Below are 17829 nucleotides of genomic sequence, written 5' to 3'. Positions count from 1 at the left end.
TGGAAGAGATTAAACTAAAATTGTAACTCCTCTGTTCCGCATTTTCTTTCTCCATTTTCAGGTCTCGTAACACAACCAAACAAAGCAAATCAAAGTCAGATTTTCGTTTTCATAAATTAAACAACTTCAGTGCGAATAAAATCTCAAATCTTTCTATATATGACGAAATTGAGTTGGGAATTTTATAATTTCAGTCGTTCTCATGAAATACAAAAAATTATTATGTAAAGATTAGATGTTTATATGGGTTTTAATGATTGAAAATGAAGCACGAAAAGTTTGGAAGGGCAATTTAAAGAAAAATTACAATACCTTTATTAAATTCTTTAACATGAGTTTTAGTGGGTTTTGTAAATTGCAGAGGAAGAACTAAACAGGAGGGGAATTTGGGGAAGACCGGAGGGGGAGGGGGGTTGCCCTGGTAGGTCGAGGAAGACCGAGATAAAAGGGTAGCTTGGCAGCTTTTTGAATTTGATAAAAATGGAAATAAGGAAAATATTACTACTATTATTTGGCACGTGGCACTAAAATATGGATTTCAAAAAATCTTTACAAATTTTACGTGCTCGGTTTTTCTTGTTAAGCACGCGCGAGCCACTTAACAAAAGAGGTGTGTATTAGACACACTCTGAAAAGGTTGAGTGTGTAAGATAATTTTCGTGTCCAGAAAGTGTGTAATAGGGATTTGGTGTATAGTTTAGGGGATAACTTATGTATTTTGCCAATTTTAAATAATATAATTTGTAAGCAATTATTATAGATTAACTAATAATTCAAATAAAAGTGAAATCATTGTGATACAAGATTAATTAAATACATATTACACAACGATAAAATTCATTTGAAATACTAGATAAATATTCAACTTCAACCTCTAGTATTCTCCCATAAATGATCTATTAATGCATTACGAAGTGCAAAATGAGCATCTTTGTCCTTAATTCTTCTATGTCGAAATAAAAATTCTTGAAATCGTTGATTTTCATCTACTGCCAATTCTACATAAAAATAATAAATGCACGAAAATTAATTTATCAAAATTATACACCAAAGTTAAGATATAATCTTAATATTATAAATACATTACATAAACATAATTAGGTATATATAAAGAGATAAATTAAAAGATTAAATAATAAAATAATAATAAAAAAATGATGAATAGTAATGGGGGAGATGAATAGTGTACCCCATATTTGAGGGAACACTATTCATCCCCCATTTTGGGGATTGGGGCAAGGTTGGAGATGACCTAAAATTTCAATTTTTCACTTGAAGATGCATTTTGAAAATTTTCGAAAATTTGAAAAACTCCAAAAAGTTATTTTTCAAAATTTTCACTCAAATCATTCACAAAACTTTAAAAACAAGCCAAACTGAAATTTATGTCCAAACACAACTCTAAATTTCAAATACTCTTTTCACTTGAAATTTTTTTTCACTATTTTTTGAAATTTTACAATTCTTATGTCCAAACGCCTACTTAGAGTTCAAAGAATGAAACATCTTAGTTTGAGCTTTTCTTATGGCCAAACGCTAGCTTTATCTTCTTTTTTTTCTTCCCACATTGGGCTTCTCTAAGGAGTTCAAGCTCATAATCTTGCAGCGTACCTACCCCGTTGTTCATTGCTGTTTTAGCATGTCATTTACTCATATTCCTAGATTTTGGTAATTTACTTTGATACTGACCTTAAATAAGTTATAATAAGTATAAAAATTTTAGGTGTCCCACGTTAGTTTAAAAATATAAGTTGTTGTCATCTTTTATATGATATTGCATAATCCTTATGTTATGAGTTAACTTTGAGGTTAATAGTTAAATTAGGTGGAAAATCTATTTTCTTTATTTGGTGCTAGAGCTCGGTGCATTTCTAATTGTTGATTTATCTAATGCTTGTGTTCATGTTATATTGCTCACAATGTTCAATATGGAATGATAAATATCACACTTTGAGAAGCAAATGTGATTGTTGTCTAATTAGGTAGGATGGATCTTGTCCAACTTTCATTTTTACATTTTGTAAAGATCCTTCTTTCTGTAGTCATACCATTGCTATGATAGAATTTCATGGTATTTCTTCCGCATAGAAAATAATTCATGTTCGATTTGTTTGTTCATGATGTCATTTAAAGTTTCTTGGTTAAACTGAAATTGGTCTTGCAATTTCTTTTTCACTGAGATAATAATGAGTTGTATATATTCTGAAAAAGAATAATTGTTGATATACTATTTGACTGAAAATTAGTTTAACAGTGAAGGATAAAAATTGAATTAGGATGACGGAGTAACGATTGATTTATAGTTCGCGAATAAAATTAGAAGAAATTCATCTTTATTTTTAATTAGATGTCAAGTTAGAGTTTTTTTTTCTCTGGATTAAAAAAGTTAGAGGTGTTACGAAGAAAGAAAACAAATGAACGGTATTTTAATACTCTCCTGTAGAAATTAAATCAATTTTTGGCAGTTGTAAAGAATCATAGTTTAGCTACTTCATCAGGTTTATATGTAACTATTTGGAATTTTGATTATAAAATTTTTGATCTAATCTTACATCTGCATTTAGGAAAGAGTCCATTTTTTTTTATTTGGCCCTCGCTCCCAACGAAGCTTCACTTTGAGGGTACTTTTAAACGTTAATCAAAAGTTGAAAAATAAATATAAATTCTTTTTTTTTTTTTAAGAATATAGACATGTAGAGTCTGTTCATTCTTTGTTGGAGCTCCATTAACGATAAAAGCAAATATGAGACGATTTGTTGATAATAAAATTTTAAATTGATAAAAAATCTAACGAGCGAACAATGAACAATTTCGAAAGAGACAAACTTGAACTTTTTTTTCTTAATAATTTATTATCTCCGCGCAGCACCACAATTACTTTATTTCCTAACTTCGTTAAAGTAGCAAAAAGCTAAAAGGAGTTAAAAAAAAATAAACAATCAATTGACTTAAGTGTTGAGTCGCGTGACACTAGAAATTTTCTTAAGTATTGGGATTCTTAAGCACGATATACAATATTCAACAGTAAATATGCAATATTCTTAATGGCTGTCTTTGGTTTGACATAATCGCTAGATATTCGTATTGATTCTCACTTTTACAATTAATATTTGTAATTGTCACATTGATTTCTATATGTAAAGTACTGAAAAATTATCCTGTTATCCGATACACTAGCAACGTTGTTAGGTCTTTCTTTAGTCTTCTCCATTTCTCATTACCTAATTGCTTATTTTCATATTTTCCTTTTACCTGCATGAATTGTCTAAAATTTTGAATAAGTTAAACCTTTAAACAAATACTAAATAATTACTCCATATATTAAGGTTGACAGAAAAAGTACATCTTAAAAAACATAAACCTCGAGTAGATGGAACATGCTGCAATGTCTAGTTACAAATAAGTATAAAATGATATATTTTTAGAAAAAAACTTATCTCTAGATGTATCAATAATAAATTTAAAATATTACATTTATGGAAAATATTTAGATATTTAGTTGTTTCTTTGTATTGTTTAGGGAGTTTTTTTAAATTTTCATGCTCAAATTGGGAATCAAATTAAACAAATATAATCACATGAATCTAAGTGAAAGTTTACCATTTGTGCTGGATTCAATTTGTATTTACTCCCTTTTCGTTAATGACAAAGTTTTTATTAAAAGGGAAAAGAAATTAACAGCGTATACACAAAGTTAGAAAGTGTACACCTGTAGGGTTAAAAAACCTTTACTTCGGAAAAATATTTATAACCTTCCAAATTTGGAGATTCCCATACTCTCCTTAGCTGTCTCTCACTTCTCTCTGAATATATATTTTTCCCACAGTCGCCGGAATCTTGTCCGTTACAGAAACCCCTACACCTACGGCCGTAAATAGAAAACGGTTCCGATGTCGTCGCCGCCCATTCCCTTCCCCGTTTTTCTCGTGATTGCTTCTTTACTAATCTCTCCTTCACTATCCCAAACATGTTCGTCACAGAAATTCACCAACAACAAGGTTTATACTCGTTGCAGCGATCTTCCGGCACTCAAATCGTTCCTCCATTGGACATACAATGCTGAAAACTCCACTCTTGATGTTGCCTTTGTTGCTCCGCCGGACAAACCCGACGGGTGGATTGCGTGGGCTATTAACCCAAAGGATACGGGCATGGTCGGGGCCCAAACTTTGTTTGCGTTTAAAAATTCCAAAGGCGAAATGGTGGTTAAGGCGTATGATATTTCGAGTTATACTTCGATTAAGGAGTCGTCAAAGTTGTGGTTCGATGTGAAAGTGTCCGCGGCGGAGTTCTCCGGCGGGTTGATGCGGTTGTTCGCGACGCTTGTGCTGCCGGAAAAGGGCAAAACGACGTTGAATCATGTGTGGCAGGTGGGACCCTCTGTTTCTAATGGCTTTCCAGCTAAGCATGATTTTCAGCCCGGTAATTTGAATTCTAAAGGAACCCTTGATTTATTGAGCGGTGAAAGCAAAAGCGGTGCTTCTGGCGATTCAAAGGTCAAGAGAAAAAATGTGAGTTCTTTTAGACCCTGCTTTGACTCTTATATTAGTTTTAAAGGTTTGTTAATCTATGCGTTAAATTTGGCTTAACGGGTGGGAACTAAAATGGTCAAATCTTTGAATTTTTGAGCAAATACAGTATTGTTTATGGGTGTTTTTGTTAATTCTTTTTCTATTTTTGCCCTTTTATGTTTAGGGAGTATCCAAGTATGTAGTATTTGTGGAACAAGATTTAAGGGTTTCAACAAAGATTTTAGGCTCAGAAATCGTATATTGGTGTTCATAGGGAATCTTGAAACAACTACTAGCTGTTAATCTATATTCAACTGAAGTTAAATTGTTAAAAGGAAAAAAAAGTGTTTTTTGGTCGAATTGGTAGTATATTTTGAAGAATTACAGACCAAAACATTCATTTTATCCAAAAAATAAAATAGCAGATTACATAGTAGAAAAGATTGAAAATCATCTCATCCCTATTTCTTTCCATTGCAATTTGTGGACTATTATATGATTTTTAGGATCATTATTTAGTTGATGGTTGATCCATTTGCTGGAGCGTCTAAAAAATTCTCTAATTCTTACTGCAGATCCATGGAATCCTTAATGCTATTAGTTGGGGTATTCTGTTTCCAATAGGGATCATCATAGCTAGGTACTTGAGAACTTTCGAGTCTGCAGATCCAGCTTGGTTTTATCTTCATGTTTCTTGCCAGTGTTCTGCTTATATTATCGGGGTTGCTGGCTGGGCAACGGGTCTTAAGCTTGGAAGTGAATCAAAGGGTATCACATATAATACCCATCGTAATATTGGGATTGCACTCTTCTCTCTCGCAACATTGCAGGTAATGCTTCTTGGTTCCTTAGTCCCGAGTCATTATCTTTAGCATTCGTTATTTCGTTTATGCTACTCAAGTTATCTTTATTTTTCAGAACCCAGTTATATGCACCTTAGATAGACAATCTTTGAAAAGCTAAATACTTGGGATAACAATTGTTGAGTTGATTTCTTGTCGATGTGCTGGTTTTGCGTTTGTTTATAGGTTTTTGCCTTGTTACTGAGGCCCAAGAAGGACAATAAGTACAGATTTTACTGGAATATCTACCATCATGGAGTTGGCTATACAATGCTTGTCCTCAGCTTGATAAATGTGTTCAAAGGTCTTGACATACTAGATCCCGCAACTAAGTGGAGATCTGCATATATTGGTATACTAGTGGTGTTAGGAGCAATCGCCCTATTGTTGGAAGTGATTACCTGGATTGTTGTGTTAAGGAGGAAATCTAACAAATCCACCAAACCATATGATGGTTGATTTTTAAATTGGCCATGGGATACTATAACCTCTGGAGTTCATGATCGGTTGCTATTGTTATCACTGCCCATATCAGTTATATATATATATATATATATATATATATATATATATATATATATATATATATATATATATATATATTAGTATTTGCTTGAAGAGATTCTTTTTTATCCCCTAGCTCTTATGTTTTCCTCATTGTACAATGGCTTCGAAACTCAGGTCTTGTGTATAAATATGTGACTTGACCACTTAAGTTGCAGAACACTTTGGCAAGGTTAGGACACATATTTGGTTTAAACTTGAAAAAACTGAGTTTTTGAAGATGAGTTGAAAAATGATTTTTGAAAGTTGAAATTGTTTTTGGACATGCATCTTACTTGAAAAGAATTTAAGTTTTTGTGTCAAAATTTTCAAAAAATACTCGAGGTGTTTTTGGTTTTTTGAAAAAAAAAACTCCCAAATTTTATAGCCAAACGGGAGCAACTTTGTCTATGTTATTAGGTAATTTTGGAGCCTTTCTTGAATGCATGACTTGCTTTTGATATTCATTGCTAATTTATTTTGTGAATGCATGCAAGAGCTATTGTTGGCCCAGAAAATGATAGTAGTATGACACTTTGATGGGGATTGCTTGAACTAATGCTAAACCTGCTTTCCTTTTCTTTCCTTCAACTTGTTGTTTGTGTTTTAAGTGGTTTGTGGAGGCACAGTTGACATTGTCACCTCCGAGCACTTTGGCACATGAGTGTACACATCATTGTACTATAAAATTAGCACTCATAAGCAATCACATTTGCTAACATAATTGACTAAGCAAGCACTAACAGGCCATGTGAGAAAACATCCATTGTTTGTCTCTTTACAAAATATTTAAATCTTCCTCTATAAAACTCAAGCCAAGCGACTTGGTGTTTTTTATATATTTTGTTTTATCCCCTTTTTCGATTTTTTAAGGTGAGAGTGGAACTGTGAACATGGAGGCGGAAGACCTTATAAGATCTTTTGTTTAATGGTGAAAGATGGACTACAATCATTGGATTCTAACGGCAACCTCCCATTAATTAGAATTAGTCGGCCCCACCACTTTGCTTTTCTTTTTCTGGAAATCCACATTTTAAACCGAGGATTTCCTAGTACTCCCTCAAAACCATAATATCTTAAAAATTATGTTCAATAGTCTTGACCACACCTTGTCTTTCGCTTGAATCAAAAACACTATACTGATCGAAGAAGGATAGATTTGAGGAAATGTGTAATTATATGATTTCTTGTATTTGTAAAATGTCAAATATTTAAAAATAAAATAAATTCAATTCGTCGAAATGATAATTATTTGAAACTCGAGCTGGATGAATGTTTAACAAGAGTTATTGCTACTTAGAAAGTTAAATTGAATTTAAAATATCCGATATTATTTTATGTTGGATTAGACTAGACTCAAAAGAATCAATCAATTTTTCCTCGGCGATGTTTACCAACGTACTCCATTTTAATATGAAAGCCACATTTTTTTTGGGCTCTGAAAGCAACTCTTCATTATAAAGTAAAGGGGAATGGTGGTCCCTCAGCTTTTAAGTTGTTTCTGAGTTCCCCCACTGCTTTCACCTTTTCATCATTCTCCCCCTTGTTGATATTCCTCTTTCAGACTCTTTGTTTATGGATTCTCGTATTAGTTATCGTTTTCCCTTTCATTGCACTCAATGAGTCAAATTGAGGGTTGTTAGATAATCTTGTCATAAATCACACGCACCTATGCTACAGTGTCTAAAAGATAAAACTATGCTAGACTTTTTTCCTGTTTGCACACAAAATCTCGTTTATTCAAATGTTTCCTAGTTGATGTAAAAAAATTCCTTCCGACCAAGCCATTTATATCGACAGTAGAAAGTTCACATCGTGTATATGATTGTATGTTTCTTTGTAACAGTATTTTAAACTTTTATATTAAACAATTGACAAAACTTAGAAATTTCCTCATCCTTTCAATATCTTGCGTGCTGCTTATGGCTAACATTAACCATCTAACTAATCGAGAAGAAAAAGAAGAGGGAGAAAGTGTAATTTGTATTTCTTCTATTAGGGAAATTGTGGTGCTTTTTGAGCTAGGGATAGCGACTCAAAGCACTTAAAGATGTGAAATAGTTGTTAATTAAGTGAGGTTTAGGTTTAAATTTCAAAAGAGGCAAAAAGAATTTGTAACTTTTTTTTCATCTATCGAATTTTTAATGGATAAAGTTATCCGATCAATCTACAGAAATTAAAGAAAGATTTAACAAGGGAAATTTTCATAATTACTTGTGGATTGAGCAATAGAAAAGTGAGGTGTCACCTCTCTTTAGCTAGAGATCTCATTTATCCTTTTTCTCAAATTTTTGGCATTTCTCCCTATTTTTTCCTTTTATATGCTATATATTAAATAACCAAAAGACACATCTTAAATACTCTTAAACATATATTTCTATTTTATCAGTTATAAACCTGTCCACCTCCCCTATCTTCTGCTTTTTCTATTGAATTAACTACAATAACAGACTAAATTAATGTCATTTATAGGTGAAGACCAATTTAGTATTATATTATAAATATCTTCTTCATTGTGAACACATGAAATCTTTCTTTCGTTTTTGGTGCTAGCTTGCTGAAGATTTCCGGAATATGAATATACGGTTATGGTCTTTCTTTGCATTCAATGGAGAATTAGGTGTGGTTATTTTTATATGCACTTTTTGATTCTGCTTGGGAAAACTATGTAAAGACAAAACTATGTAAAGACTAAAGAGGTACTCTTAGTTTGAAAATGTAGGTAAGAGGTTTAACTTTTATTTCGGAATATCTACTTGTGATTAATTATAAGATCAAAATAGTTTGTTTGTGTGCTATTACTCCGAATGATTGTAGTTTAATTTTCGCACATTCCTTTTTAACCAATTTCACTAGTATGGTTCATATACTGGAGATGCAACGATGGATCAAGTTCTGTCACACGTTTAGTGGCACCTTTGTTTTGCCAACATTCATATTTGTCTTCTTCTTTTTTCTTTTTTTTTTTTGGTTTTTGCGCTTTATTTTTCCCTTTCATTTGGTTATTCTCATTATAAAATGCTAAAATTTTATTTATACACACAAATAAATTAAGACTACTAAATATTGTGGCGAGAATAGACATAACAAGTTGGTAAAATTTTCCATATAGAATTCTTCTTTTTGATTAAATTATGCGAACAGAAACTAATGATTTTTCTGCTGATTTAGTTGCTTTCTCATTAAAAGGCACATGAATATTTGCATGAGGTGTAAAGCTTTCTCCTATATCGATATATGATCTTCTCGAATTTTAAGGTAGACTTGAATCTATTTCGAAAAAGATTCAGAATTTAGAATGATGATTACCTGAGTAACAAAAGCATTTGTTGCGTTAAATTGGATAAGAGATGAGATCCAATAAAAAAGAGGGGAAAAAAAAAGAGAAAGGAAAAACCAAAAAAATAAAAAAGAAAAATCAGGAAAAGGGAGGAAGAAATGAGAAAGAAAAGAAAAATTGCATCTGTTAGACCGTTACATCTTGACCACATAATTTTCTTTTTGCCTTTTTTACTTTATTTTTTAAATAGAAACTAAAAACATAAAATTATCTTAAAAAGGAATATTCAAATAACTTATTATACCAAAACTAAGTATTTAGAGATATAAAGAATTTTCTCAAACTTCTTATTTATTACTTAAAACTCAAGGTCTCTAAATATGTTAAATTACTTTCATATAGAGTATAATTTTTTATTTTGAGTTTGGGCTTTTTCTTATCTACGTCTTCCCTTGTACGAGTGCCATTTATTTATTTTCTTTTTTATTTCATTTCTAACAAGAGAAATATGCAAGTTGATATGTAAAACGTACAAAATATCTAGTAGGATAGCAATGGGACGTATTAGTTTTTCTTTAAATTATTGGCACTTATATTTATCAGTTGTCGGTTTTTTTAGTAAATCAAAACTAAAAATATAATAAATTAAAATTATCATCCTCTTTAACATTTTCTTTTTCGACCGAAAGCAAAGCGCGAATTAATTTACTGTAGTTATAAATAAAAGAGAGTAAAGCGACTCAAATGGACGGAGGGGAGGATAAAATCACGAAAAAGACAGAAGACTAGATTAGGCAAACCAAGTGACTACTAAAGTTGGTGCCTTGGTGGGATTCCCTCAAAAAGATTTTGGATGGAAGTTGAAATGACATAGAGCTACTAAATGCTGTTTAAAAAGGCAAAGGAGATGAAATGTAATAGCGACGGAAATTCTATTAGACAGCGTTGTTTTGTCCTAAACCTAATAATCAAAATATTGGTCATAATTTTTAAGCTTCCGTTTGGACATAACATTTTTTCCAAAATTCTTTTTGAAAACATTGTTGGTTCATAGAATTTGAACAATTTTTGTATTTTTAAGTCGGCCAATTTTTTGGATGAAAATTTTTCTTGAGATTTTTACTTATTAGTTATATTAGTTTCAAAACTTATTTGTCCTCACTATTGAAGTTTAACTTAACTAAAGGTTGATATACAAGTTAATAATTCTATACAAATTTGTATTAATTGAGTATTGCTTGGCTGTAGCCTTCTAATTAGGTAACCGAATCTCACACATTCAACTCCCCCCCCCCCCCCTTCTGCCTTATTTTTTTAATTGGAAAATCTTCACTTTATACCTATTAAATTCAAACAATTTATCTTTTAATACCTAATCCTAATTTACTTTTCCTACTTATACAGTTTAAACTATTTACCCTCCTAACCAATTTCTTTACCTTTTCAATTTCTCTAAACAAGCAGAGTCTTACACCCTAAACATTCCTTTCCCCTTTCAAAAAGATATACATAGCTTAGTCTTTTTAGTGGACGATGAAAATTTAGTACGAACTCATGCATTTACCTTTTTTTTTTATTTAGAATTTTCTATATAAATTTTAAAAGATAAGTTCTCATATTATTGTACATAAGTTTCACTCCAAAATCTTCTTTCTATATTAGTATATTTTTTTGCGTATTTATTTGTATTTCTGAACTCATGTATTGTTGTGGTTATATATTAAGTTTTCCAGATCTGATTTTTGTATGTGTATGAAGACCCACTATTGTTCAGCTTGAAGCTCCTAAATTTAAAATTTATTTTGAAGATTTATTATTTGATTCGATGTGGGTTCTATAAAATATTGCTTAGAGTACCTTCAAGTAAGCTTTCCGGATCTAAATTTTTATGTATATTTGAATATCCACCATTGTTGGGCTTGAAGTTCTTGAATTTAAAATTTTTATTTTGAAGATTTCTTTGTTTGATTCAAAGTGGGTGTTATTAAATATTTCTTATAGTACTTTCCGGAAGTTCATACTGAAATTTGATCGCATTTGGAGCTGATTTGAGGTGATTGAGATCGAATTTTTCTATTGAAAATCGAAGAACACAGTTACTCGACAGTATACTGCTACGGTATACAATATGATGCAAGCTATTATAGCATACGGTATACTGTAATAATATACAGTATACTATAACAGTATACTTTAATAGTATACAATATACAATAATAGTATACTTCGACTATTGAATCATTTAGGTGCTATTGTGCAAAGCTAAATGTATGGTTATAGTAACGTATACTGTGATAGTATACAATATAATATAACAGTATACGGTAAATAATAAGTCAGTTTTTTAATTTTTCAATTAGGTCCTTGCAAATATTTTCTTAAATGAGTTTTTTAATGAAGTTTCATGAAAATAATATTCATTGTATAAGAAGTAGTTGTCGGAAGACATAAAATAGTAATATAAAAAAAGTTCAATGAAATTAGAAAAGGAATGCGAAATTAAAGAAATAAAAAAAAGAAAAAATTTAAAAAGAAAAAGAAACGAGCCAAATTGAGTATAAAACTAGATTATGGAATAAAGAAAATAAAGAATAACATGATTTTTGGAAAAAATATATGAACATAAAAAATAAAATTAAATAAAAACGAGAAAAAAATAAAAGGAGAAAAGAAAGGAAAGTAAAAAAAATGCTGAGAAACAAAAAAGAAAATGAGAAAAAAGAAGAAGAAACAATTACCCACAAAAGTTGTAATGGGTAGGAAGGGTAATTAGTTTGGTGGGTAGAAAATTAATGGGTAGGTAAGGGTAATTAGTTTAGTTTTTTGGGCTATGCTATAAAACAACAACAACAACAACAACAATAGCTCAGTATAATCCCATTAGTGAGGTCTAGGGAGGGTAGTGTGTACGCAGACCTTACCCCTACCCTGGGGTAGAGAGGCTGTTTCCAAATAGACTCTCGGCATCCTTCCCTCCAAGAACTTCCCACCTTGCTCTTGGGGTGACTCGAACTCACAACCTCTTGGTTGGAAGCGGAGGTTGCTTACCATCAGAGCAACCCCTCTTGTCTTCTTTGAGGTGATTGAGATCGAATTTTTCTATTGAAAATCAAAGAACACAGTTACCCAATAATATACTGCTACGGTATACAATATGCGGTAAGCTATTATAGCATACGATATACTGTAATGGTATACTGTAATAATATGTAGTATATTGTAACAATATACGGTTATAGTATACAATATACCATAATAGTATACTTCGACTGTTGAATTATCTAGGTGCTATTGTGCAAAGCTAAATGTATGATTATAGTAACATATACTGTTAATTGGATCAAACTCCCTTCTTAATTGGATCTTTTATGCTTCTCTTCTTTTTTCTAATCTCATTTTTCTTTTCTTCTGCATATTCAATAGTGGATTTGACGTCGTTGCTTGTCACTAGCGAACCAGTCCTTGTTCGCTGCCTCCCCAGATATGATCAACCATAAAAAAGTTCGGAAATTTTGATTTTCAATTTGATATTTTAAAAATTATTACTTATTTGAATTGAGTGTTGTTGCAAACAATCGGTAATATTTTTTGGAGTTTATATTTAAATTTTAAAAGTATTTGGTGAAGATTAGAGTTGATTTTGGATGAATTTTTATATTAAAATTCAAAGAGGAAGAAGATGTAGTAAGTTGTATTATATTTGTATGAAAACTGTGTTTAGTTGTATTATGTTGTAGTTGTATTTTTTGTATGAATATCAAATGAAAGTTGTAAATAAATTGTATTTTATATGAATCATTGTATGAAATTTGTACTTTAAATTATAAATATTCTCTTTTACGTAAAATTGTATTTATGTATCAAAAATATAGATGTACTATAGTTATATGAAATTGTATGAAAGTTATATTATATTGTAGTTATATATTTTTTTTTTTTATGAATGTTTTTTGAAAGTTGTATATGTATCAAAATTGTGCTGAAGTTATATTATAGTTTACGAAAGCTATTTTTAAGTTATATGGTATTGGAGTTGTATTATTTTTGTATTAATCTTATATGAAAGTTATAATAAGTTTCAATAACCAATCATGAGTAAGTGAATAAATTTCGTGTTCCAGGAGAAATGACCCAAAAATTAAAAATAATTTTTCAATCATCACGATTTCATTTGAATCAGTCAATTTTTTCCCCTGATGTGGAGGATACTTCACGATCTACAAATCAATGACAACAATTGAAATATGTGGCATAAATTAGAATATGTGAGATTTTGGAATAATCGATGGTAGCAATATGTAGCATAAATTAGTAGCAATTAAAAGAAGAAGAAGATTGGAGAAGAAGACGGAGATGGGAGAGGAGAGAATAAAAAAGAGTCTAATTGAACCCCTTAATTGAAGGCACTCATCATAGTTTGTGAACCTTTTAAAGGGGAATATATATGAATTGCAAACAATATACAATTATAGCGGCTAAATAACCAAACTTTAGAGAACTTTGGTAAATAAGTTTGATTTATGGTATAGGAACGAAAAAAATTCTATTGTTCTTCAACTCACAAAACTTTAACTTTTTAAAAGTAAAATGTATGTCAAAACACAATTTCAATTTCTAAAAAATTATTTTTCAATACAGTTTTATTTTAAAAAATAAATAAATTTCAACCAAATCTATGTCCAAATACCTACTTAAACTAAATTCCATATTGCCCATTAACCTTTAAGGTAGAGAATAATATTCCACTCACCTTTTGAACGGGATAGGAACCTCCTCTTACCCATAAGTCAACTAGAAAAAATAAAACCACCTTTGCCAGAATTTATAAAATGTTATTACTATCCCTTGCTTAAAGGGAAAACCTTTTGATTACAACAATATAATTATTTTTTTATTCAAAAATAAAAATCTTAAATACGAATATTGTTACACTATGTAGTGTCGAGAAGGGACTACTTCATATCATACTAGTAATAAATAGGTTGTGCAACCCAATCAAAATATCCACCAGCACGGGCACCCTGTTGACCTTCAGTAATAAAATTTCATCTTTGCAGAAGTGCATCTGAGGATGCAGACACGAGTTAGAGACTCTCTTATGGATGAGCAGCTAAATTAAAATGAGCGACTTGGTTAAAATCTAAATATTAATGACATTTTGTTGTAATCTTGAAATTTTTTCCTCTAGATAAAGGATAGTAATGATATTTTATAAATTTCGGCAAGAGATCTTTCATTTTCTTTGGTTTATTTATGGCCAAAGAGGTTCCTCTTCCTATTCAAAAGGTATGGAGAAGGTGAAATTTACTCTAATTGTTAAAATAAAATATGTAATATATTTATACTACTTAAAGATCATGTAAGGCCAATGTTAATTATTTATCAATGCTACTTTTTAAATTGTTCGATTCTCCACCGACATTCATATTTCTACCTTACAGTGGTCCAAAATTTGTGACCCTTTTTGAACGAGAAACACATTTCCTATTTAATTCGATAAAAAAAATAAATTAAAATTCTCTTTAAAAATGTGTTATGGGATCTCTTTTAATGTTAAAAAAAAGTTATAAAACTTAACAGATAATTTTTAGTACGCTATCATTTTTTTTCCGTTAACTGATTATTACACTTCTAGACTTGTTTCCAATATATACAACCAAAGTTGACATCTTGCCTAAAAAACCCTACTCAAATAAAGGAAGGCACCTAAATCAGAATGGAAAGAACATATGGATGAATTAAAATAATGGAATTTGGTCGGTCGAAGTATCTAAAAATTGGGTTATTTGACATGGAAATTGGATATTAAGCTTAACTTTGCATCTTTAATTAAAGTAATCCTATTATGAGACAAAGACAATTAATCAAGCTACTACTAAAATATTATCAATCCTCCATGTGTTAAGGAGGAAAACGGCCAGGTTGTAGCTCCACGAGACTTGACTGGTATGGAGTGTCTAGATGCAATGTTGCTATGATCGTGAAAGGAGTAGTTATTTTATATTAATTACGTGTCATGATGATTAAATATGCACTATTAATCTACTTGAAAAATAATTACAACTTTCATTTGATAGCAAATAACAAACATGATATGGGTACTTATAAGATGATAAATAACATGTTATAGTAAGTAATGTTAGTATTTGAAAATAGTGAAAATATGTTCATATATTCTTTGAAAATAAAAAAACTTTGCCCGTTAAACTTTTGATTTATTCCTATTCTTATCATTAGCCAATCGTCTAATATGTATTATGGATGAAACTCCAACATGAAATAAATGAATTTTACATGTCCAAATACCTTGTGAAAAAATGGTCCAAATTTACCTCTCAATTTTGATTATGGGTAAAAATTACTTTCGGTCGAAGCTCCTTCAGGGATTAGGAGTAAAAAATGAGACCTTCTAATGGCAGAAGTAATATAGACTAAAAATTTAATGAAGGACAAAGTTGCTCAATTTTTAATTGTAAATGAACAAATTAATCATTTTCTCAAAATTATTTGCACTACTGCATGCATACAAGTTAAATTCGTTAATAAAATGGGTCTATACAACCACTTTGAGTCTAAACATAGGTACCTCATCATTCCATCATTCGTTTGTCACCAATGTACTGATTCTTTCTCGTCAAGTTGGAGGCCTTTACATCCAACGTACTCTTAGACGATTCCCCAAAGAAGATCTCCGTAAGTGAAAACAAAGAAAAAAACTATGTACTTTAGATTAGATTAGACGAAAAGAACTTTCACTCTAAAAAGAACCGTAATGTACTCTTCAATTTCTGCTAAATCCCTATTTCTCTTTAGACCAACAAACAATGAAAATTGTTGCACGGACAGCAAGTTCTGCCGTTGCCCTGCTAGGCTTGTCTCTCATATTTCATTCATTGCTTTTTGATCATCTCAATGAGAAATTATCGTTTCAAAGAAACTTTTTAGGGATGATGGTTTATCCGTAAAACGATATAGTTGAATTTATAATGTGATTTAATTTATAGGTACATAAATTAAATTGATCCGAAAAAATAAAATGATAAAGAACCAAATTGAATAAGTAAGAATTAATTGAAGAAGAAACGAGCTTGTTTTCAAATGATGTCTTCCTCAACCGGTACCTTATTTTTAAATTCTTCTCTCCGGACTTGATGTCATCGGGACTCATACAATACCGGCCACATACTTGGATCCGAGCAGTTATTTACTGACTTGTATCCTATGTATCTTTACTGTCACGTGTTCACTTGACGAATATCCACCTGTTATCCGCTCATTTTATCCTATACAAATAGTTCCCCTACTTTTCGGTGACTCAATTTGAAGTGATCGGATAGTAGATAAGACCCTTTTTCTTGGCGGAAAAGTTCTTGGAAGGTTTCTAACATTTGAAAAGATGCACGTCTCTTTGCATTTAATGAACCAAACATGTGTTATCACGTGATTTGACAAATATTTTTGCTAGTTACTTAGATAATGATGGCCTCACATTCTTCCACCTATAAACTTCTCTCTTTCTCACCACTTTCTTCTTTCACTTTTACAAACCTCCTACTTCGATTTTCTTAAAGATTTTCTACAACTCCGTAAATTTTGACATTCATACTTTCTGTCAACATGTCTTCTGCTATTTCTTCCTCAAGTTACACGGGCATTTACATCGGTGGCGGCCCATCCAAGAACATCATGTCTAAGGAACCCGATGTCGCTCCTCCTTCAACTAACGTGATCATCCCCTCTTAGTTAAACTGTGAGATTAATCTCCATGTTCAAAAGAAATTCTCTGACCCCAAACGAAGTGGAAAAGATTACCTTCAACAAACCAGGGTTCATGTATGTTTACACGTACCCCTTCAGTTTAAGGATTAGCAAGGAACTTGAAATTTTGCTGGAATTACTAAGTTTGTTTAGCTCAAGTAGGACCGTCAATATTAGTTTGTCTTATGTTCCTATGTTCTCGGGACGGTAAAACCCTTACTCCTACTCATTTAATCAACCTCTACGCCCCTAAAATCTCCCATTGAGGCATGATCAAACTCAGCAAATGCGGTTACCATGCCATCATCACCAGTGTTGATGATAACAACAACTGTGGTTGGATAGAGAGGTTTGTTATCATTGCTCCTGGGGACATTTACTGACATCGGGATCTCATTTCCCGAATCCTGGAACTGTACTCGTAAGTTTTCTTAATATCCTTCTTCGTTGTGTTAACGTAATTTCCTCCCCTTACTAAACCTTCTCTTCTCTTATTTTAGCCACCCGTTGGGTTCCTCGAGACATTGAAAACCTAACTTAATTTTAGACATTTCCACACCGGACTTCCGTAAGTGGAAGGAAGTTGCAAACAAATTCAACTGGAAGGCCAAGAACCATGGTGAGTAAAACTTCTCTTTTCCTTTTTTAATCTTCAACTTTATGTAATATACAAGTTTTCTTTCCATAATATGTAGGCATTCCGAAGGGATCTTTTGTTTGTCCCACTGTCAAGGTCTCATATGACCCGAAGGTGGCTCATCAACGGATTCAAGAAGCCATTGACCGGAAGAGGGATCACGATGCCGCTCTTGATTCCATTGAAGGCACATCTTCCCCGAGTCCCTAGTCCAAGGAGAAAACATCAAAAAGAAAATATACCTCCAAGGTCGAGGCT

General features: G+C 31.5%; 1 protein-coding gene across 1 annotated transcript; it reads left to right on the top strand.

Moving 5' to 3' along the window:
• The first annotated feature begins 3754 nt into the window (after positions 1–3754).
• On the top strand, positions 3755–5857 carry LOC107784807 (cytochrome b561 and DOMON domain-containing protein At3g25290-like). Its single transcript, XM_016605989.2, has 3 exons — positions 3755–4511; positions 5087–5341; positions 5540–5857. Exons 1-3 carry the CDS (start codon positions 3891–3893, stop codon positions 5810–5812), a joined length of 1149 nt encoding a protein of 382 aa, XP_016461475.2. The 5' UTR covers positions 3755–3890; the 3' UTR covers positions 5813–5857.
• The last annotated feature ends 11972 nt before the right edge of the window (positions 5858–17829 follow it).

This window comes from Nicotiana tabacum, chromosome 22 (genome assembly GCF_000715075.1).
Source record: "Nicotiana tabacum cultivar K326 chromosome 22, ASM71507v2, whole genome shotgun sequence".
NCBI lineage: Eukaryota > Viridiplantae > Streptophyta > Magnoliopsida > Solanales > Solanaceae > Nicotiana > Nicotiana tabacum.
The sequence above is the reverse complement of the archived record's forward strand: the minus strand, read 5'-3'. Positions and strand labels throughout refer to the sequence as shown.